Source organism: Barbus barbus, assembly GCF_936440315.1.
Source record: "Barbus barbus genome assembly, chromosome: 22".
Lineage (NCBI taxonomy): Eukaryota > Metazoa > Chordata > Actinopteri > Cypriniformes > Cyprinidae > Barbus > Barbus barbus.
Window position 1 is genome coordinate 30,226,588 of NC_136750.1, and position 18,265 is coordinate 30,244,852.

The 18,265-nt window shown below is 36.1% G+C and overlaps 1 protein-coding gene across 11 annotated transcripts in view; it reads left to right on the forward strand.

Annotated features, from left to right (window-relative positions):
• The window catches only part of LOC306888223 (CUGBP Elav-like family member 4), a gene marked incomplete at both ends in the record, with an annotated part of 122,963 nt that overhangs the window by 71,098 nt on the left and 33,600 nt on the right, over positions 1 to 18,265 (forward strand). For 6 of the 11 annotated variants that reach the window (XM_079446423.1, XM_079446426.1, XM_079446427.1 and 3 more), the window contains one exon: positions 15,547 to 15,672. In XM_079446423.1, coding sequence (XP_079302549.1) covers positions 15,547 to 15,672 — 126 coding nt within the window. Of the gene's footprint in view, positions 1 to 15,543; positions 15,673 to 18,265 lie in introns of all 11 variants that reach the window. The other 5 variants (XM_079446418.1, XM_079446421.1, XM_079446424.1 and 2 more) reach the window with 1 other exon arrangement.

Consider the following 18,265-nt stretch of genomic DNA (forward strand, 5'->3'; position numbering starts at 1 on the left):
TGTAAACAGCTTCAGTGATTTTAATGGGAGTTTTGGAGAGTACTTGAACTCTAGACTGTCAGTAAAAATGTTCTTTGATTTAAATGTTCTCTCTTTCTGTATCATGAAAGTGTAATGATTTGAAGCCTAACTTACAATGTTTTAAGTTAAATTCACATTAAAAATAAAGTCAGTCATATTAAAAATGTTATGGCATGACACCCATATCTGTTAATTAAGTAAACGGACAGGTTTATGCATGGTTAATAGATTACACTATTAGGCTACTTTTGACTATAGCTCTACAAACATAATCTATAAAGGTGAGAATCAAGATATTTCATGGTTTTGAATAAAAAGGAAAAAAATAAATAAAACATAAGTGCTGTTGTGGCTGCTGTGTGACACATGATGAACCCCCCAACCAACACGTTCCCCCTCAAAAATAATGAGTGCATGCCCCTGCTAGTGATGCATCAAAATGAAAATTCTGGACTTAAACCAAAAATTCAGGATGCACTTTACCGAAAACCCGAAATCAAAAATCTATTTTATTTAATAATTAATAAATAAACAAATGTATTTTATAATCAGCTCTCAAATAAAAAACTGAGTTGTACAAACATTTAAATTGCAAGTTTTTGTGAAATTTTTAAGAACAGAATTATTTTTGTACTCCAATATGTTGGAAGCTGGGGAAGTCGTGGCCTAATGGTTAGAGAGTCGGACTCGTAATCCAAAGGTTGTGGGTTCGAGTCTCGGGCCGGCAGGGATTGTAGGTGGGGGGAGTGAATGTCCAGCGCTCTCTCCACCCTCAATACCACGACTGAGGTGCCCTTGAGCAAGGCACCGAACCCCCAACTGCTCCCCGGGCGCCGCAGCATAAATGCTGCCCACTGCTCCGGGTGTGTGTTCACGGTGTGTGTGTGTTCACTGCTGTGTGTGTGCACGTTGGATGGGTTAAATGCAGCGCACGAATTCCGAGTATGGGTCAAATTATGTTTAGTGAAGTTCATGCATCAACTGAAAACGGCATAAACTAAAAGATTGATCTTGAGCTTGAATTAATGATGTCAGTATTGATTAAAAACGAGAAATGGACATCATTAATCCAGCACAGTTGTAGTTTATCCATGTTTTAGGGCCTGTTTCACAATCTACTTTCATAAAAAGTGGGAAAAGTGCAGCTCCTTTTATGGCCAAACAATGGAAAAAAACAACATAAATGATGACAGAAATTAAATTTCTTGGTGGATTTATCATTTATTGGAGGAGAGGGAAAATGGTTTAATGTGTTTGGGTTTCCCTGCTTTATTTCAGGGCCTTTTATTTCCCTAATTTATACTGGATTCAGACTTTAATTGACCAAATATTTGAATTAATGAGGCACTGGTGGTTTTAATGAGCCGAAATCAAAGACAAATATTTAAAACCAAAAATGATAAGCGATGTGCCAACAAGGTTTTCAAACATAAATGTGCAAATATTAAAGCTGGCGTGATTATTCCTTGTCCTGTACACCAGCGTGGGGATCTGATTTCCTTCATGTGATCCGCGGGTCGGATGAGAGTTTCATTTAGACGTCTCGCAAATGTCCTTCAGCGTATGTAGTTTGCTGCATGTAAATATGGCTTAAAGTATATGGACCATTCTACAGAATTGGTTCAAAATCTGAGTTCTTGGGGGAAAAAAAAAATAGTATGAATGCAAATTATATAATATCCAAGGTACACATTTCTAATAATTGTGCAGTTAATTCTCATATTGTATTTTCAGAAAGTTTTGGAACATTTTAACTCTCCCCAAATTTGTCACTACCGAAACACAGAAATATATACTTTAATAAGAAGGACTATATTGACCTATTAAGATTTAGCTTACATCTGTAAATATAGTTTTTGCTATTTTATTAAAAAGTTGTTAGAGGTAAATCAATTACAATATTTAAAGTGTGATTTATGAGATTTGTTCTATTTTGAATCCAATCTTTCTTTGTAAAAGGCATAAAGTTGATCATACTGATTTCAAAGTTAAGGATTCATTAGTTTGAGTATACATTGAACCAAAAACTATCATAACATCTTAGTTGATCATTCACTACACTTTATTTTTGACAAAGCATCCCATGTTTCGGTAGTGACAGTAATGCTTTGGTAGCGACCACATCACATTACAGAATTTTAACTTTAACCACTAAAATATTACAATTTGCATAACTGTACAAATATTTTCCTTATTTACCCCAAATAAAGAATTATGTGTTTCCTTTTGTCACTACCAAAACAATGATGACGTTTCGGTCTTTACTGTTTTGGTATTGACAATTTTAGATACTTTTGAGCACATGTTAGCTAGAACAGTTGTACGCAATTAAAAATTAAATGTTTCCTGAATAACACAGAAAAAAGTGTGCTTAATTGCAGAAAACATGGTGTTTGGTAGTGACGTTCCTTCAAGTTACACACAGATTTTCAGATTTTTATCTTAAAATGATGAGACCTATCTACCTTGTAGCTGTGAGAGAGAGGGACACAGGAATATTTCTGGATCATAAATGTAGAGGTGTAGTTAAAATCAGTCTCGGTCAATAGACTAAAACATACATTGTTTCAGAAGTGACATAAAAAATGCAGGACATATTTTTTTACTCAAAGTTTCATGATTTACAAAGAAAATAATAATAATTTTTTTTTTTACTTTTTTTTTTTTTTTTTTAATCAAAAATCTATTTTTAAGAAAAAAACAACGGAATAAATTTAAAAAATTCAATATTGTTTTCATAAGTTGAAATGTAGTGGTTAGGGTTCAGGACAGCCACCTCCCAATTGATATTTTAAATATTATTGTGGGTTTCAATAGATAATAGAAGGATCTTAGTAAACATTTGAATTCATAAATGCTTTTTAAATGTGTTTTAATTGTATATTATGGGACAGCAGTTTGCACCAATTCTGTAGAATGTACCATATATATATATATATATATATATATATATATATATATATATATATATATATATATATATATATATATATATATATATATATATATATATATATATATGCAAACAAAACAAAGCAAAACATGCAACAGTTTTATATGGAGGAAATAAAATATTTCTTCATACAAACAATATAGAAGAGAAGAGAATATAGAATAGAATTCAAATTACTTTCTTACAGCTGTCATATTAAAATAAAAATAAATTCTAAATAAATAGATGTGCCAGATTTTGAACATAAAGAGCGTTCTGTATTTTGATCCATTGACTTCCATTGTGAGTGCTTTACAGTGAATGTTTTCTGTTCACTTGTACAAACCGAGAGCAATTTTTCTGAGATATTCAGCATGTCATGATGCTGTCGTAGAGTTACGTCAGTTGTGTTTAACCTTTTACATCCATAAATGTTTTCTCCTATTTTTTTTCTCTTCTCTTCTCCCATCTTCACTCTTTTGAAAGCCTCCTGATCGTTTGCTGCCATGTTTATCCCGAGCGACTAGTTCACTTCAGTCTTTAAAAGTCTGTCCTTTTCTGGCGGTTCTGTCAGAATCAGAGACTGACAGACGCTAACAGACGTTCTCTCACCTCAGCAGGTGTAAACGCCGAGGCTGCTGGGAAAAACAAACCTGGAGGCCGTTCTGGATTGGCTGTCGCTGGGCAAGTTGCCACTCAATATGCAAATGAGACTCAAGACAAGAGAAACTCACACTGAGTGTGATGATGGAGAAGTTTGGGTATATATTATAGACTCTAAATAATGCTGGAATAAAAATAATGCAGGTGCATTTTGGTGACTCAGCTGTGTTTGGTTAAAACCCAGCATGCTGGACCTTTTCATTTAACTCAATTATTATTTAAATATGACTCTACTGCTGGGTTCAAATGAACCCAAAATGGCTTGGAATTTAAAATCACACAGAATGACTACAGTAATAACACATGCAACAGTAATAATTATAACATACACCCAGAAATAGACAAAAATATGGAGAAAAGTAAAGATGTGTGGATGTGAGGACAAAAAGCAATGGTGAAATGTTATACAGTTATACAATTTATACAGTTAAACGTTTTTTTATGGAACCAAAAAAAAAAGTAATTGCAACTTTTTTTTCTCACAATTTCAACTTCTGGAACTTTAATTTCTAAATTCTGAGGAAAAAGTCAGAAAAAACAATTGTGAGATATAAACTTGCAATTGCAAGAAGGAGAAAAAACAATTGCAAGAAAAAAGTTTATATCTTAAATCGCTAAGAAAAAAAAATCCAAATTGTGAAATGTAAACCGTTATATCATGAAATGTTCATATCAAAATCAGAGCTTTGTGTCTTTTAGTTCATCTTTAAGCATATATTCATGCATTTAGCCAAAGTGAATTGCATTGCATTCAAGTTAAGTGTTTGCTAGAAATCACACACAGAAGGTGTCCCAATTTGTACACTTATGCACTATTCTGGCCATTTTGTGGCATAAATACAAATAGTGCGAGTAGTGTATTCACACTGAAAAGTTTATCAAGAAAATGTGCACTTTGAAAACCAGATGATGCAATGAACCAAAAAGCACGGTGTGGAATGTTGGACACTTCATGCACTCGACCTTATAAAGTTCATACACTAAACGGTTGCATGCATGCATAGTGTATAGTGAGTCAGCAATAACCTTGACGTATATCATTATGGTTTGTTGTGTGTCTTTGTTTGCACTGACACGTGGATTTTCTTTCACAGCCATTAATTAGTTGCAGTGGAGATCTTTGAAAATGATAAATTTTCCAGATGTCTTCCTGGATTTTCTTCATGTTCATGCATCCAAGTGTGCTTTTACAGTGATGTGACGTAACTAAAGGATATTGGCTATTTTGAAAAATGTGAGCCTTTTCTCTCGGTCCGGTTTGGTGAACAGATGCATCTTCATAAGACTTTTGGGCGTCTGGGTTTTTGTCCATAAAGTGGTTCAGATGAATGCCAAGGGCAGAACGTGTCAGTGCCAGAACCCGCCATTGGCCCAACGGTGCCATAGAGCTCTGCGATGTGCTACACAGACTCAGACACACACTCTCGCATAGCACAGCCCCTCGGCACAAAGCTTTTATCATCTGCAGCAGCTGTCTGCGAGTTTGATTCTCTTATTATTTCCGAGCTTCAGTTGGCGCCAAATTTATGGAAGCTTGTTTCTGACACAAGATTAACAAAATAATAAATAAATGTAATTGTGACTTTTTATCTCACAATTCTGTTTTTTTGTTTGTAATTTTGAGTTTATATCTTGCAATTCTGACTTTTTGTCCCCCTCAGAATTGTAAGAAAAAATATATAAACTCAGAATTGTGGGATACAGCCTCGAAATTGCGAGACAAACTTGGAATTGCAAGATATAAACTCACAGTTGTGGGGAGAACTTAATTAAACTCGGAATTAAAAGACAAACTTGGAATTGTGGGATATAAACTTAGACTTGCAGGACATAAACTCAGAACTGAGAGATGTATACTTAGAATTGCTGGATACAAACTTGGAATTACGAGATACAAACTCAAAATTGCGGGATATAAAGTCGGAATTGAGAGGTATAAACTCAGAATTGCGAGATCTTGGAATTGTGGGATATAATCTTGGAATTGTGAGATATAAACTCGATATGACTGAAAGAAATGTAGAATATAAATTCTATACACATTTTTGTGAGATTCTGGGGTAAAAGAATGACATGGAAACCACCAAACTCTTTCTTTTTTCTTTTTTTTGGTGGAATGACACATTTGCAAACAAAGGAGGGAGAACGAACCTAGTTTAAAAATCTGAATATGTACATTCTGTCATGATTTACTCACAAACTCAGAAGAGAGCAGCGTGAATGTCCTTCAGCACATCAGACATCAGCACACGTTCTTCATCCATTAATCTGGCCTGTTGATGCTGTTTGTGCATCCATTCATTTGGCTGCAGAAAAGACTCTCAGACGGCCGGCTGTCAGATGTCAGTGGTGTTTTGATGACTCTTTAGATTCCTTTATTTCTTTTTTCTGCGCTCACATTAAGAGGCCGGGTCGCTCGTCATCTGTTGGACATGGTCACTGACAGCTTCTTATTTTCCAGACCATTTGCTCTGCAGAAAGACATGACTCATGCAGAGACACAGACGCTGAGGAGACACGAGTGATTGAAGTGAATATTTGACTCGGTCTAGATGACTGCTGTTTGACGGGACCAGACAATCTTTCAGATTTCAGTCCATGTTTGGGTCACTTTTTCACGTTTGGTGACCAAACCTGATGATGTCAGAGTGGATGATTTATTTGTTTTTAATTAATCATTTATTTTAACCAGTTTGATGCATTCAGACCAATTTGCACATCAGTTATGAACATAATTTGCATTCATTATCTACTTACCACCATGATCAACCAATCACAGTGACTTAGGAAGGGACCTATGAAATGCGTTTTATTTTTTCCCACCTTGTTTTGTTACCAAATTCTGTTTTATTAGCGTGTCTAATTATTTGAATGCATAAAAACAAGTTTAAATTATTCTTACAATAGTCTAATGAAATGTTTTTGTGTATTTACATTTTTCTGGTTATAAAATGAAGGCATGAAACAATTTATCTTTTCATTAATGAAACTTAAACCATTTTAATTTTTTGGAAAAAATGGGAATTACCATGAAAACGTTTGTATGGTTATTTCTTTTAAAAAAAAAAAGGTTTTAATAATTTTAGTAGTAGTATTACGTTCATTTGTAATGTATTTCTGCCACAATGTCTTCAAGTTAAACCAACTTTTTTCTGTTTCCATACTGGTACTTTTACATCAGAATAAACATTAAAATATTTAAAAAAAACAGCTACTTAACAGTCTTAAATGTTAATATAAAACTGATTATGAAAACAAGATAATGCAGTGATTACTAAATGATTTTGAAAACAAAATAATCGAGATAAATGATTATTGTGTCACATTTTGTTTAGCAGCGATGCTCTCGTTTTGTCTTATGTTCCTATTTGGTTTCAGTTTTTATATAAGAAATCAATCACTTTTCCTTTTATCCCTCCCTAAATGTTAGTTTTCAGTTGTGCTTGTGGGTACAATAATATTATATTAGTGATGCACCAATGCAAAAATTTTCAGAAGGACGTCTGTCAATGCCAATATTGATAGATTGGTGGTAATAAAATACATTTTATAAAGATATATGTATTAAAATCTGCATAAATAATTAACAGTTAATAAGCTCCTTTCTATTTGTATATAGCTGATGAACTGTGAACACTGGATTGAAGTTTTTTTAATAATTGTATTATTAGGGGCCAAGCACCGAAGGTGCTTAGGCACCTATTGTAATTGTTAGCGTTCTTATTCTTCCGCCGAAAGTCAATGGTAGCCCATAGAACCGATTGCGGGAAAGATGTAAAATTTGGCACACTGATATATGATACTGTCAATAGTAACCACACCAAATTTGGAGTCTCTAACTCAAACTCTCTAGCGCCACCACTTGTCCAAAAATTCAATTTTGAAATGCTAATAACTTTTGAACCGTAAGCCACAAAATTATATTTTTTTTCTCTGAATCCTTGGCTCGAGTCGAATCGAGTCCAAAATTCAAAAATCGTAAGGTTTAGTTTTTTCGCTATCTTCAATTGTTCGTAAAACCTACTGTCAGGGAACTGTTGTGTGTCTGTCATGTGTTCCTGCCCCTTGTGCCCATATTTGGTTTGTTTCCTGTCCTTGTCATATGTAATCATCAGTTAATTCTTGTCTAGCCGTGTTCGTCTCATTAGCGTGTGTATTTAAGTTCCTGCCTGTTGAGTTTCGTGCTGTCTGGTCTACTCGTTACTCCCCGGTGTTCCTGTCTGTGTTTTGGTCCTGCCTTGTCTTGCCCGGCCTTGATGTTCTTCAGTAAAGTATGTTATTTGAGTTTATATCCTCGTCTGCGTGTTCCTGGTTCCTCCCTCGTGTGTGCACCGTGACACCTACTTTGTCGAACTCGTCCTAGACGATTTGTCCGATTCTCAACAAAATTGGCTCAGATCATCTACAGACCATGCTGGCAAAAAGTTATGGAATTCAAGTCGTTTCGTCCAAGCATTCTCGAATATCACACTAACAAATACGTCGAAAAGCACGCAAAAATTATCAATATTTAAATTTTCACATGCTTATAACTTTGGGTGGGGTTGACATATTTTCACAGGACTCCTGAATCGTTGCTGAGTCCATCGATACCAAACTTGCCAGGTTTAACCTTATGGTTTGTGGTACTTTGCATTTTAGCGCTTAAACATCTGGCAATATCTTAGAAACCGTTACTCCGATCGACACGAAACCACTTTAGGAAATTCGAAAACATAGCGTCCCGGCTATACATTACTGCCCAATTGCCAAAATTTTTATAGTAAGTGGCACAAAAATGCAAACAAAGTCAACAGTCAGCCATTTTTCCTCTACTTACAAATATGTCTATAGCTCCGAAACAAAATTAGATAATTTCACCAAATTTGGCACACACATGTATGAGCACACTCCAAGCACACATAAAATATTGGGTGGGATTGTGCCTCTTGGTGGCGCTATAATTGAACAAAACATGAAATTGCCATTGACTATAATAGGGTATTATGATTAAAAAGTCTATATTTTACAAATGCATTGGTGTACCATTGCGAAACATTATATGTACCATGGAGACCATGACCTGAAAGTACTCAAAAATGTTCGAAACAGTGCCACCTTGTGGTCAAAAGTTATAAAAAATTAAAATAAATGCTTACATCGTTCTGTGAATTTTGCCTATTGTAATGAGACTGGTATTAATATATTCCTTGGGTCATGCTGAGAACAGTGATACCAATGTTGCCATAGTCAGCCAAACTGCCTCTCTGCCCTTTTGATTTTCGTTAAAAACCTACTTTTTCAAACACCTCCTAGAACATTGGTCCGATTTTTACCACAATCGAATCATGTCATCTTCAGACCATGCTGACAAAGTTATGGATTTCATGTTGATAGACAAAACGGTTTTCACATACCACAACAACGAATTTGAGGCATGATGCCAAAATGACACTTGAGGCCGTATCTCTGCAATGCTTTGGCATATTGACACCAAACTTTGTGTGTGCCATTGTCAACTCACACAGAACACACCACATCAATTTGATAACGGTGCCACCTGTTGGTCAAACGTGATAAGCCAATAAATCATATTACTAGAGGTTTATATATGATTTTTCAGCTATTTTGACTAAAATAATCCTAAAATGGCTTTTATTACTAATTTCTGCAATTGGTCCGATGCTCCATGCTATGCTTAGCTCCTAATTTTGCTGCTGATGTGCTTGGCCCCGTCATTGCTGCTTGCAGCTATATTTTTTGTTTGTTATTGTAAGTCATAGTATTTTCTGTGATATAGATGCTGCACATAGTATATATAGTATATTATGCGGTATGTTATTTAAGCAGAAGTGAGTCCCTATGAAGTGTGTGTGTGTGTGTGTGTGTGTGTGTGTGTGTGATGAATGACGTCATATCTCTCAGCGTCTGAGATCACCATCCGTGGTTCTGAAAGCCTCTTAGAGCTGGTTATTGCGCTGCATTTTGCAGTCGAGCGTCTCTAAAGTTCAGTTCAGGTCAGGCGTGAACGCTAATTAATAGTGATCCATCTCCTGTACGTCACAGATGCCGAGATGGTGAATATATAACCCGTAGGTCCGGGAATGAAAAGATAACGGACTGTAAATTCAATTTCTCTCCCATCCATCCCTGAGGAAAGCTCCAAGAACTTCCAGCATCCTCTGTGGCTAATTTCATTTTTCTCAGCATAGACTAACATGTCGGAAACGGTCGTTATTGCGCTTATGACTAGTTAATTAGGCTTGTAAAGATGACATGGGGTGTGAGTGGCCCCTGATGTGTGCGGAGCCCCGGTCCCCGATCGAGAGCACAGAGAGACAGACACATAATGAGAGACAGACAGGCTTTACAGTGAATAGATTATAATATTCATTCATGATGTAGCACAGCACTGCAAAAATGATTTTCTTCCTTAGTATTTTTGTCTTGTTTTCTAGTATAAATATCTACCAATTCTTGAATCAGGATGCATTTACTTGACACGTAAAATGACTTAAGATATTATGTCTTGTTTTCTGAAAAAATTATCAAAATTTTGTTAGTTTTTGCTTAAAACAAGTAAAAATATCTGCCAATGGGGAAAGAAAATTAATCTTATTTCTAAGGCTAAACAAGATTATTTTATATTTATTTTTCTTGCCCCATTTGGAAGATATTTTTACTTGTTTTGAGCAAAAACTAACAAAATTTGGATACTTTTTTCAGAAAACAAGACAATATAAGTCATTTTACTTGTCAAGTAAATGCACCCCGATTCATGAATTTGTAGATATTTATACTAGAAAACAAGACAAAAATACTAAATACTTTCTTTTCTTTTTTTGCAGTGAGCTGATGCTGTATTAAACGTTTATAGTGTTTTATTTTTCCCTTGAGATCCACTTATAATGTTATTGCATCATTACAGTCATAATATTATTTTTTTACAGTAATTTTCTGATCCTCACAATCACACAGGCTATACACAGCACCTTTAAGACTTCTCTATATAAATGTCTGTTGTGATTGGCTAAGATCTTTGCAAATGTAAAGAGTTACAGCGCTCATGTACATGCATGTTGTGGTTTTTTTTGTCAGATCTGATGTTGTTGTCATGTGTGATTATGCAGCTTAATATGTATTTCTACATACTGCATCAGACTCTTTTAAGGATGACCGTATGACCTGTTTTATTATGACAGTAACACTAGTGAATTTTAAACTGGTAAGACTAATCGCTCACCCAGTTGCCCACTGAAGTGACACACATCCACCTGGCTGCTTTATTCATATATTTACATTTACATTTATTCATTTAGCTGACGCTTTTATCCAAAGCGACTTACAATTGCTATATATGTCAGAGGTCGCACGACTCTGGAGCAACTAGGGGTTAAGTGTCTTGCTCAGGGACACATTGGTGTCTCACAGTGGATTCGGCATGTCTTATCCACTGCGCCACCACCACCTATATAGGTTTCTGAAAGAGTCTCTTCTGCTCACCAAGGCTGCATTTATGTGTTCAAAAATACTGTAAAAACTGTGAAATATTATTACAATTTAAATATCTGTTTTCTATGTGAATATCTGTTAAAATGTCATTTATTTCTGTGATCAGAGCTGTATTTTCAGCATCATTACTCCAGTCTTCAGTGTCACATGATCTTCAGAAATCATTCTAATAAACTGATTTACTGCTCAAGAAACATTTCTGATTATTATCAATGTTAAAAACAGTTGTGCTGCACAATATTTTTGTGTAAACAGGGATATATTTTATTTTTCAGGATTCACAGATTAATAGAAATGTCAAAATTACAGCATTTATTTGAAATAAAAATCTATTTTAACATTATAAATGACTTCACTGTCACTTTTGATCAATTTAATGCATCCTTGCCACATCTCTACTGACCCCAAAAATTTGAACAGTATTGTATATTTATGTAATATTATTATTTTCTTTTTTTTTTTTCTTTTTTTTTTTACTTTATATATAGACAATATATTACATTTTTACCTTTAAATTCATGGATATTTTTTGACAGGGATATTAATAAAATAAAAATAAAAATTTAAGTACTTTATTTTTTCCCATTTACATTTGAATATTTATATTATTTTAATCACCTATATTTGATTAATCGCTCAGCTGTATCTCAGTTGTTTATCTGTAATTTCAACTATGTCTCAGCTGTATCTCAGTCATATCTCAGCTGTATTTCAGTCATATCTCAGCCATATCTCCGCTGTATCTCAGTCATATCTCAGCTGTATTTCAGTCATATCTCAGCCATATCTCCGCTGTATCTCAGTCATATCTCAGCTGTATCTCAGCCATATCTCAGCTGTATCTCAGTGGTATCTCAGCTGTATCTCAGCTATATCTCGGCCGAATCTCAGCCGAATCTCAGCTGTATCTCGGCCGTATCTCAGCTGTATCTCAGCCATATCTCAACCATATCTCAGCCGTATCTCTGCTATATCTCAGCTATATCTTAACCATATCTCAGCTGTATCTCGGACATATCTCAGTCATATCTCAGCCGTATCTCAGCCATATCTCTGCTGTATCTGTCATATCTCAGCCACATCTCAGCCGTATCTCAGCCATATCTCAGCCGTATCTCAGCCATATCTCAGCCATATCTCAGCTGTATCTCGGTCGTATCTCAGCTGTATCTCGGCCGTATCTCAGTCATATCTCAGCCATATCTCATCTGTATCTGAGCCGTATCTCAGCTGTTTCTCAGTCATATCTCAGCTGTTTCTCAGTCATATCTCAGCTGTTTCTCAGTCATATCTCAGCTACATCTCAGCCATATCTCAGCTACATCTCAGCCATATCTCAGCTGTATCTCAGCCGTATCTCAGCCATATCTCAGCTGTTTCACAGTCATATCTCAGCCGTATCTCAGTTATATCTCATCTATATCTCAGCTGTATCTCAGCAGTATCTCAGCCATATCTCAGTCATATCTCAGTCATATCTCAGCCATATCTCATCTATATCTCAGCTGTATCTAAGCCATATCTCAGCCGTATCTCAGCCATATCTCAGCTGTTTCTCAGTCATATCCATCTACAGCTCAGCCATATCTCAGCCGTATCTCAGCCGTATCTCAGCTGTATCTCAGCCGTATCTCAGCCATATCTCAGCCGTATCTCAGCCGTATCTCAGCTGTATCTCAGCCGTATCTCAGCCATATCTCAGCTAAATCTCATCTATATCTCAGCTGTATCTCGGCTGTATTTTAGCTATATCTTAGTTATAGCTCAACTGTATCTCACCCGAATCAGTTATTATATCTCAGCCGTGTCTCAGCTGTATCTCAGTTGTCTTGTGTGGAGTGAGTGTGATGGTCTCTGATCTCTTCCTCTCAGGATGAGTGTTGTGTCCCGCCGCTCTCTGAGGGCTTGTATGCATAATGTAAAGCTCTGGTACAGTACAGAAGACAGATGATGAGTCTGGGGTCACACCAGTGCAAAGCTCCATTAAAGCAGCTTATGTAAGACTGGATGTGGAGGGAATACAAGCTGTCAGGCAGAAGAGATGAAGTGCTGAGGGAGAACTGATGAATGAGGAGAGACCGGTGTGTGTTGAGACGAGCGAAAGAAGCTCACATCACAGGAAAAACAGTCAATAATGTGCTCGTGTAGAGCATTTCAGATTTCCAGAGATTTCTCTTGTTCACATTGTGCTTTATACTTTTGAACTTTCTCTTCCTCTGAACTTTTTTGATGTCTTCAGCAATTTTTTTTACTCAGTTCAGTCTTAAAAAGATCTGACAAAACCATAAAATGCAGTTAACAGGGCATGAAATATTGATTACTCACTCTCCAGCTCTTTCATTGGCATGAAAGGATTATAATATTAACACCGAGCTGAAGTGCCTTTGCTGTACGAACGTTCAATTAAGCAGCAGAAAGTACAGTGAAACAGACTCGTATGATATAGAAACGGCACATTAGGAGCGTTACACACCAGAGAGGCTCTGAAGGAGAGTTTGATGGATAGGAATGGTCTGTAAGTCAAACAGGAATTCTGAAATCAAATCTGAAGAAAAAAAAAAGATTTATTACTAGTATTTTTGTCTTTTTGTTTTTCTTTTCTAGAACAAATGCCTAAGTCATTTTCTTGAGGAGTAAAATTCCTTTTTTTACTAAAAAAAAAAAGTGTAAAAAATGTGAGCTTATGCTTTAAAAAAATATATCTGCCATTTATCAGGATTTTACTGTAAACTTATATGAAAGGTACTCCCGGTTTCACAGACAAGGTTTAAGTTTAGTCCCAGAATAAAATCATGTCTGGGCTGTTTTAATTGAAAGAAACTTGCACTGACATATCTTGTAATACATCAGTCCCATTTTATTGTTGTCTCAAGATGAACACCAGTAATGTTTTTTTTTTTTTTTCTAAGGCACGTTTATCAAAACTGCTTAAATGTCCTAATTGAATTATGGCCTAATCCTGGCTTAATCTAAGCCCTGTCTGTGAAACCAAGTCTAAGGTTTCTCCAATATAGTAGTAAAGGGAACTTACTGTTAACCAATTAAAGGGGTTGTAGCATTTTTAGTGTTTTATAGTTAAAAACAAAATAAGACAAAAATACTGAGTAAGAACATAATTTTTCTCAGTGTTAGCTTGTTTTCTTCTCAACCCTTGTGTTTTCTCTCTGTGTCCCGGTGATCTTCAGATGCTCTGTGCTTATGAGACAAAGTCAAAGTCTACTTTATTGTCAATTCTGCCACATGTACAGCACATACAGAGAATTGAAATTGCGTTTCTCTCAGACCCTTGGTGCATACAGATAACACTAAAGACTAACAGTAGAATGTAAAAATGCAAATAAATACAGATTAAAATATAATATAAAATACAAATATATGCAAATAAAGACATGCAAAAAAAGGATAGATAAGGGCATGTTCACACTTGTGTCTTTTTGACGAGCACTTTTTTAATAAAATAAAAAACTGGCAGCGTTTTGGTTACAATTAGCAACCGAGGGCGTCTTTTGTTGCTATAACAACAGCTGAAACATTAGCCTAGTGCTGTGCGCTGCAGAAATGTCAGAAAAGATTAAAAAGTTGGCTCTTTGGTTTGGCTTTTGAAGTTAACGGGGTGTCAGTTAATGAAGTTAAAGTCAGTACACAACGACGTTAGTGGGTGCGTGACATTATACGGGGAAGGAAACAGTATGGTGCTTCCAACAATTTAGTCCAGGAGCTCCGGGTTGGATGATGCATGGTTTGTGGCATATTTTAGACTAGATAGAGTTTTGTGCTCATATCATACAACTCCTTGTGCTCCGAAAACTACTATGATTTGTCTAGCGGCTACCTTCTCAATTTTCTCTTGTTGTTTTTGTTGTTATGGAAACGACTCGCTGTTTGCTTGTCATTGGTCAGCTGTCAAAAAGGCGCTTGACGTTGGTTGTTTTTTTTTTCAGAAAAGTTGCACTTTTTCAGCTTGAAAAGATGCTCTGAGCTACAGAAAAAGATGCCTGCGGTGACGTTTTAAAAAAAGCGCTCAGGACTTTTTTGAAAACACTGTTTGCTCCATAGGATTATAATGTAAAACAGACGCTGACAGCTTCAAACAAGACGCCAAGTGTGAACATAGCCTTAAGCAGCACATGGCAGATAGAGTGCAAACAAAGTCCCCTTTCAAGAAAAGTCTGTTCACTGGTTCTTTGGGAACCAGAGCTTCTAACGGCTGCTGCTGTGATGCAATGACTTTACCAATCAGCGATGGGCTCTTTCATTTAGAATTCATTTATTCTGCCATATTGGGCGTTGCAGTTTCTCCCATTCATACACATAGAAGTGAACCGTCTTTGTATTTCTATAGTCTTTGGTGAAAACCAGTGAAATATGCGGTAATATAATATAAAATCTGGGTGAATGTGAGGTAATGTGTCTCTCTGTCTCTCTCTCTCTGTCAGAAGACCGGAAGCTGTTTGTGGGCATGCTGGGGAAGCAGCAGAGTGAAGAAGATGTGCGGCGGCTGTTCGATTCGTTTGGCCTGATAGAGGAGTGCACCGTGCTGCGGGGGCCTGATGGGGCCAGTAAGGGTCAGCACCGACACAACTCTCTGACACACCGCCATCGACCCTCACTCAGCCTCTGTTCCTCAAACACTCGACTATTCGGGGGTGCGTTTCCCCTACAACCACATAACTCGCTGATTAACCCTTAACTGTCACCGTCCCATATACGGGATGCCTAACTTTACTTCACTATATTACAATTAAATCCTGATGTAATCATGACAAACTATATATCATTGGAAAGGTCTAAGTTTCCTAAATAGATATCTTACCATTTTTTGTTTAGGAACAGTAATAGATTCATTTATGACAAGAGTGCACCAAGAGTCTATGATAAATCTACATCTTAACAGGAGTTCTGACCTTTGTCACAACTTTTTCCCTATCACATGCTTTAGCAATCATCATAAGTTATATACCATTTGAAATCTTAAAATCTCAAAATTCATGAAATCGGACATTGTGTTACCATAGAAATGGTACTTCAGAAATGTTTTAGCTCCTCCCCCTTAGCGGGGGTGTCATATTACAAAATGTATTACGGTCTTTTAGAATCAAAACTTTTTATAATCTTGACAAAATACATATCATTGGAAAGGTCTGAGTCTCATGATTCCATATTTTGTTATAGATGTAATATTGAGAGAGAAATTGATAGATTTGTGACAGAAATGCATTAAAAAAAATCAATGGAGTTTGAATGGCACCCGGTGGCTGTTTTTGGTATAACGCCTAAACAAAATTGCATATGAACCTCAATTTTTTTTATATCAACTTCAAATTTGGAACACAACTTATGTACACACGGCTTTAATTTTATAGCAATTTTTGATTTTTAACTATTTTTTAAAAATATTTATTTCATATCAAATAAAATAAAAATAGTATAATATTTTTTTTTTACAGTAAATTTAATACTTCAATTTTATTAAATTATTTCACTTCTGTAATAATCTGCTAATTGTCTGCTTTAAAAAGAGACCAACCTTAGGTCTGTATTCAAAAGCGTTCATGCATTATAATAATTTAAGTTTGCATAGTGCACTTTCAAAAAATGTCAAAAGTGTGGATGACAGTTAAGGGGTTAACCACCATAGTACGATGCATTGTTATGCAAACGAGTCACGACTGTTTCCTGCACACTGTTGCATCTCCGTCGTTTGAACCACATTAGTGCAATCCCCAGAAGAAAGTTAAATCTAGACTTAGTTTTTTGTATCGAAATAGATCTGTGTTTACCACGTCAGCCAAGAAATATCTTGTTGAAACCACTGTTTTGCCCTTGTTTGATTATGGTGATGTGGTATATAGAAATACACGTAAAGGTGTTCTGGAGCAATTAGATGTGTTGGTTAATAATTGGTTAATAATGCACCTTACAGAACGCATCATTGCGAATTATACTCCCTTTTGAATTCGACATCATTGCATACAATTTACTGGTATATTTTGTTTTTATTTACAAACGTTCTGCTGGGTTTATTACCTGAATATCTTCAAAAGTTGCTAAAACCTCATTTTAATACATATACAACTAGATCATCAAATTATATTTCCTTGGCTATCCCTAGAAAGAAATCTACTTACAGTCGTTCTGCTTTTGAATTTGCTGCCGCAAATATGCTACAAAAAGTTATTGAAACTAGAGACAAATATTCCAGTATTCCATTTATAACTGAGATTTTATTATTTTTCTTTTATCATGTGTTTTATGTATTGTAATATATGTTTGACGCGCAAAAATACATAGATTAAAATGCATTTATATTTCAATTGAATGGAAGATATAGATTGCACTGCATGGTAGCTTACTAACTGTGCCCAAGAGCAGAATTGATTTAAGCCTATGGGCCAGTTTTACTAAACAGGGCAAATTAGCGTGAGTGCCATTCCAAAACAGCACCGATGGGTGGGGAAATTTCTGCGGGTGATTTACTAACAACATGCAAATTAGAGAACATGGATGCAACATCTCATTTACATATCGACCAATGCAATACACCAAGCGCAGCGCAAATTAGCGTAGTCGTAAATAAAGAATAAAGAAGCCACAGTACGTTGAAAAGAACCGGAGGCCAAAAATGAAGGTTTGCTAGAAGTTTTGATAGATCTGGTATTGCATGAGGGCTCCATGTCGTCTTTTATTTCCCGAAGCAAATTAAAAATAGCATGTTCGGATAATATGTTCTTCTTACACGGAAAACAGCCTCTCCCTTCTACCACACGCTCTCTGTTCTCTGCAACAATAATTGCAGCCATTTGAAGTGCAAAATAGTTTAAGACATGCTTTTTTATGGGCATTCAATAATAATTTAGTCGTCGTGACGTATTGTCAAGTATGGTGACCCATACTCGAAATTGGTGCTCTGCGTTTAACCCATCCAAGTGCACACACACAGCAGTGAGTAGTGAACAAATCCACACACACACACACACACACACACACACACCGTGAACACACACCCGGAGCAGTGGGCAGCCATGCTGCAGCGCCCGGGGAGCAGTTGGGGGTTCGGTGCCTTGCTCAAGGGCACCTCAGTCGTGGTATTGAGGGTGGAGAGAGCGCTGGACATTCCCTCCCCCCACCTACAATTCCTGCCGGCCGGGGGCTCGAACT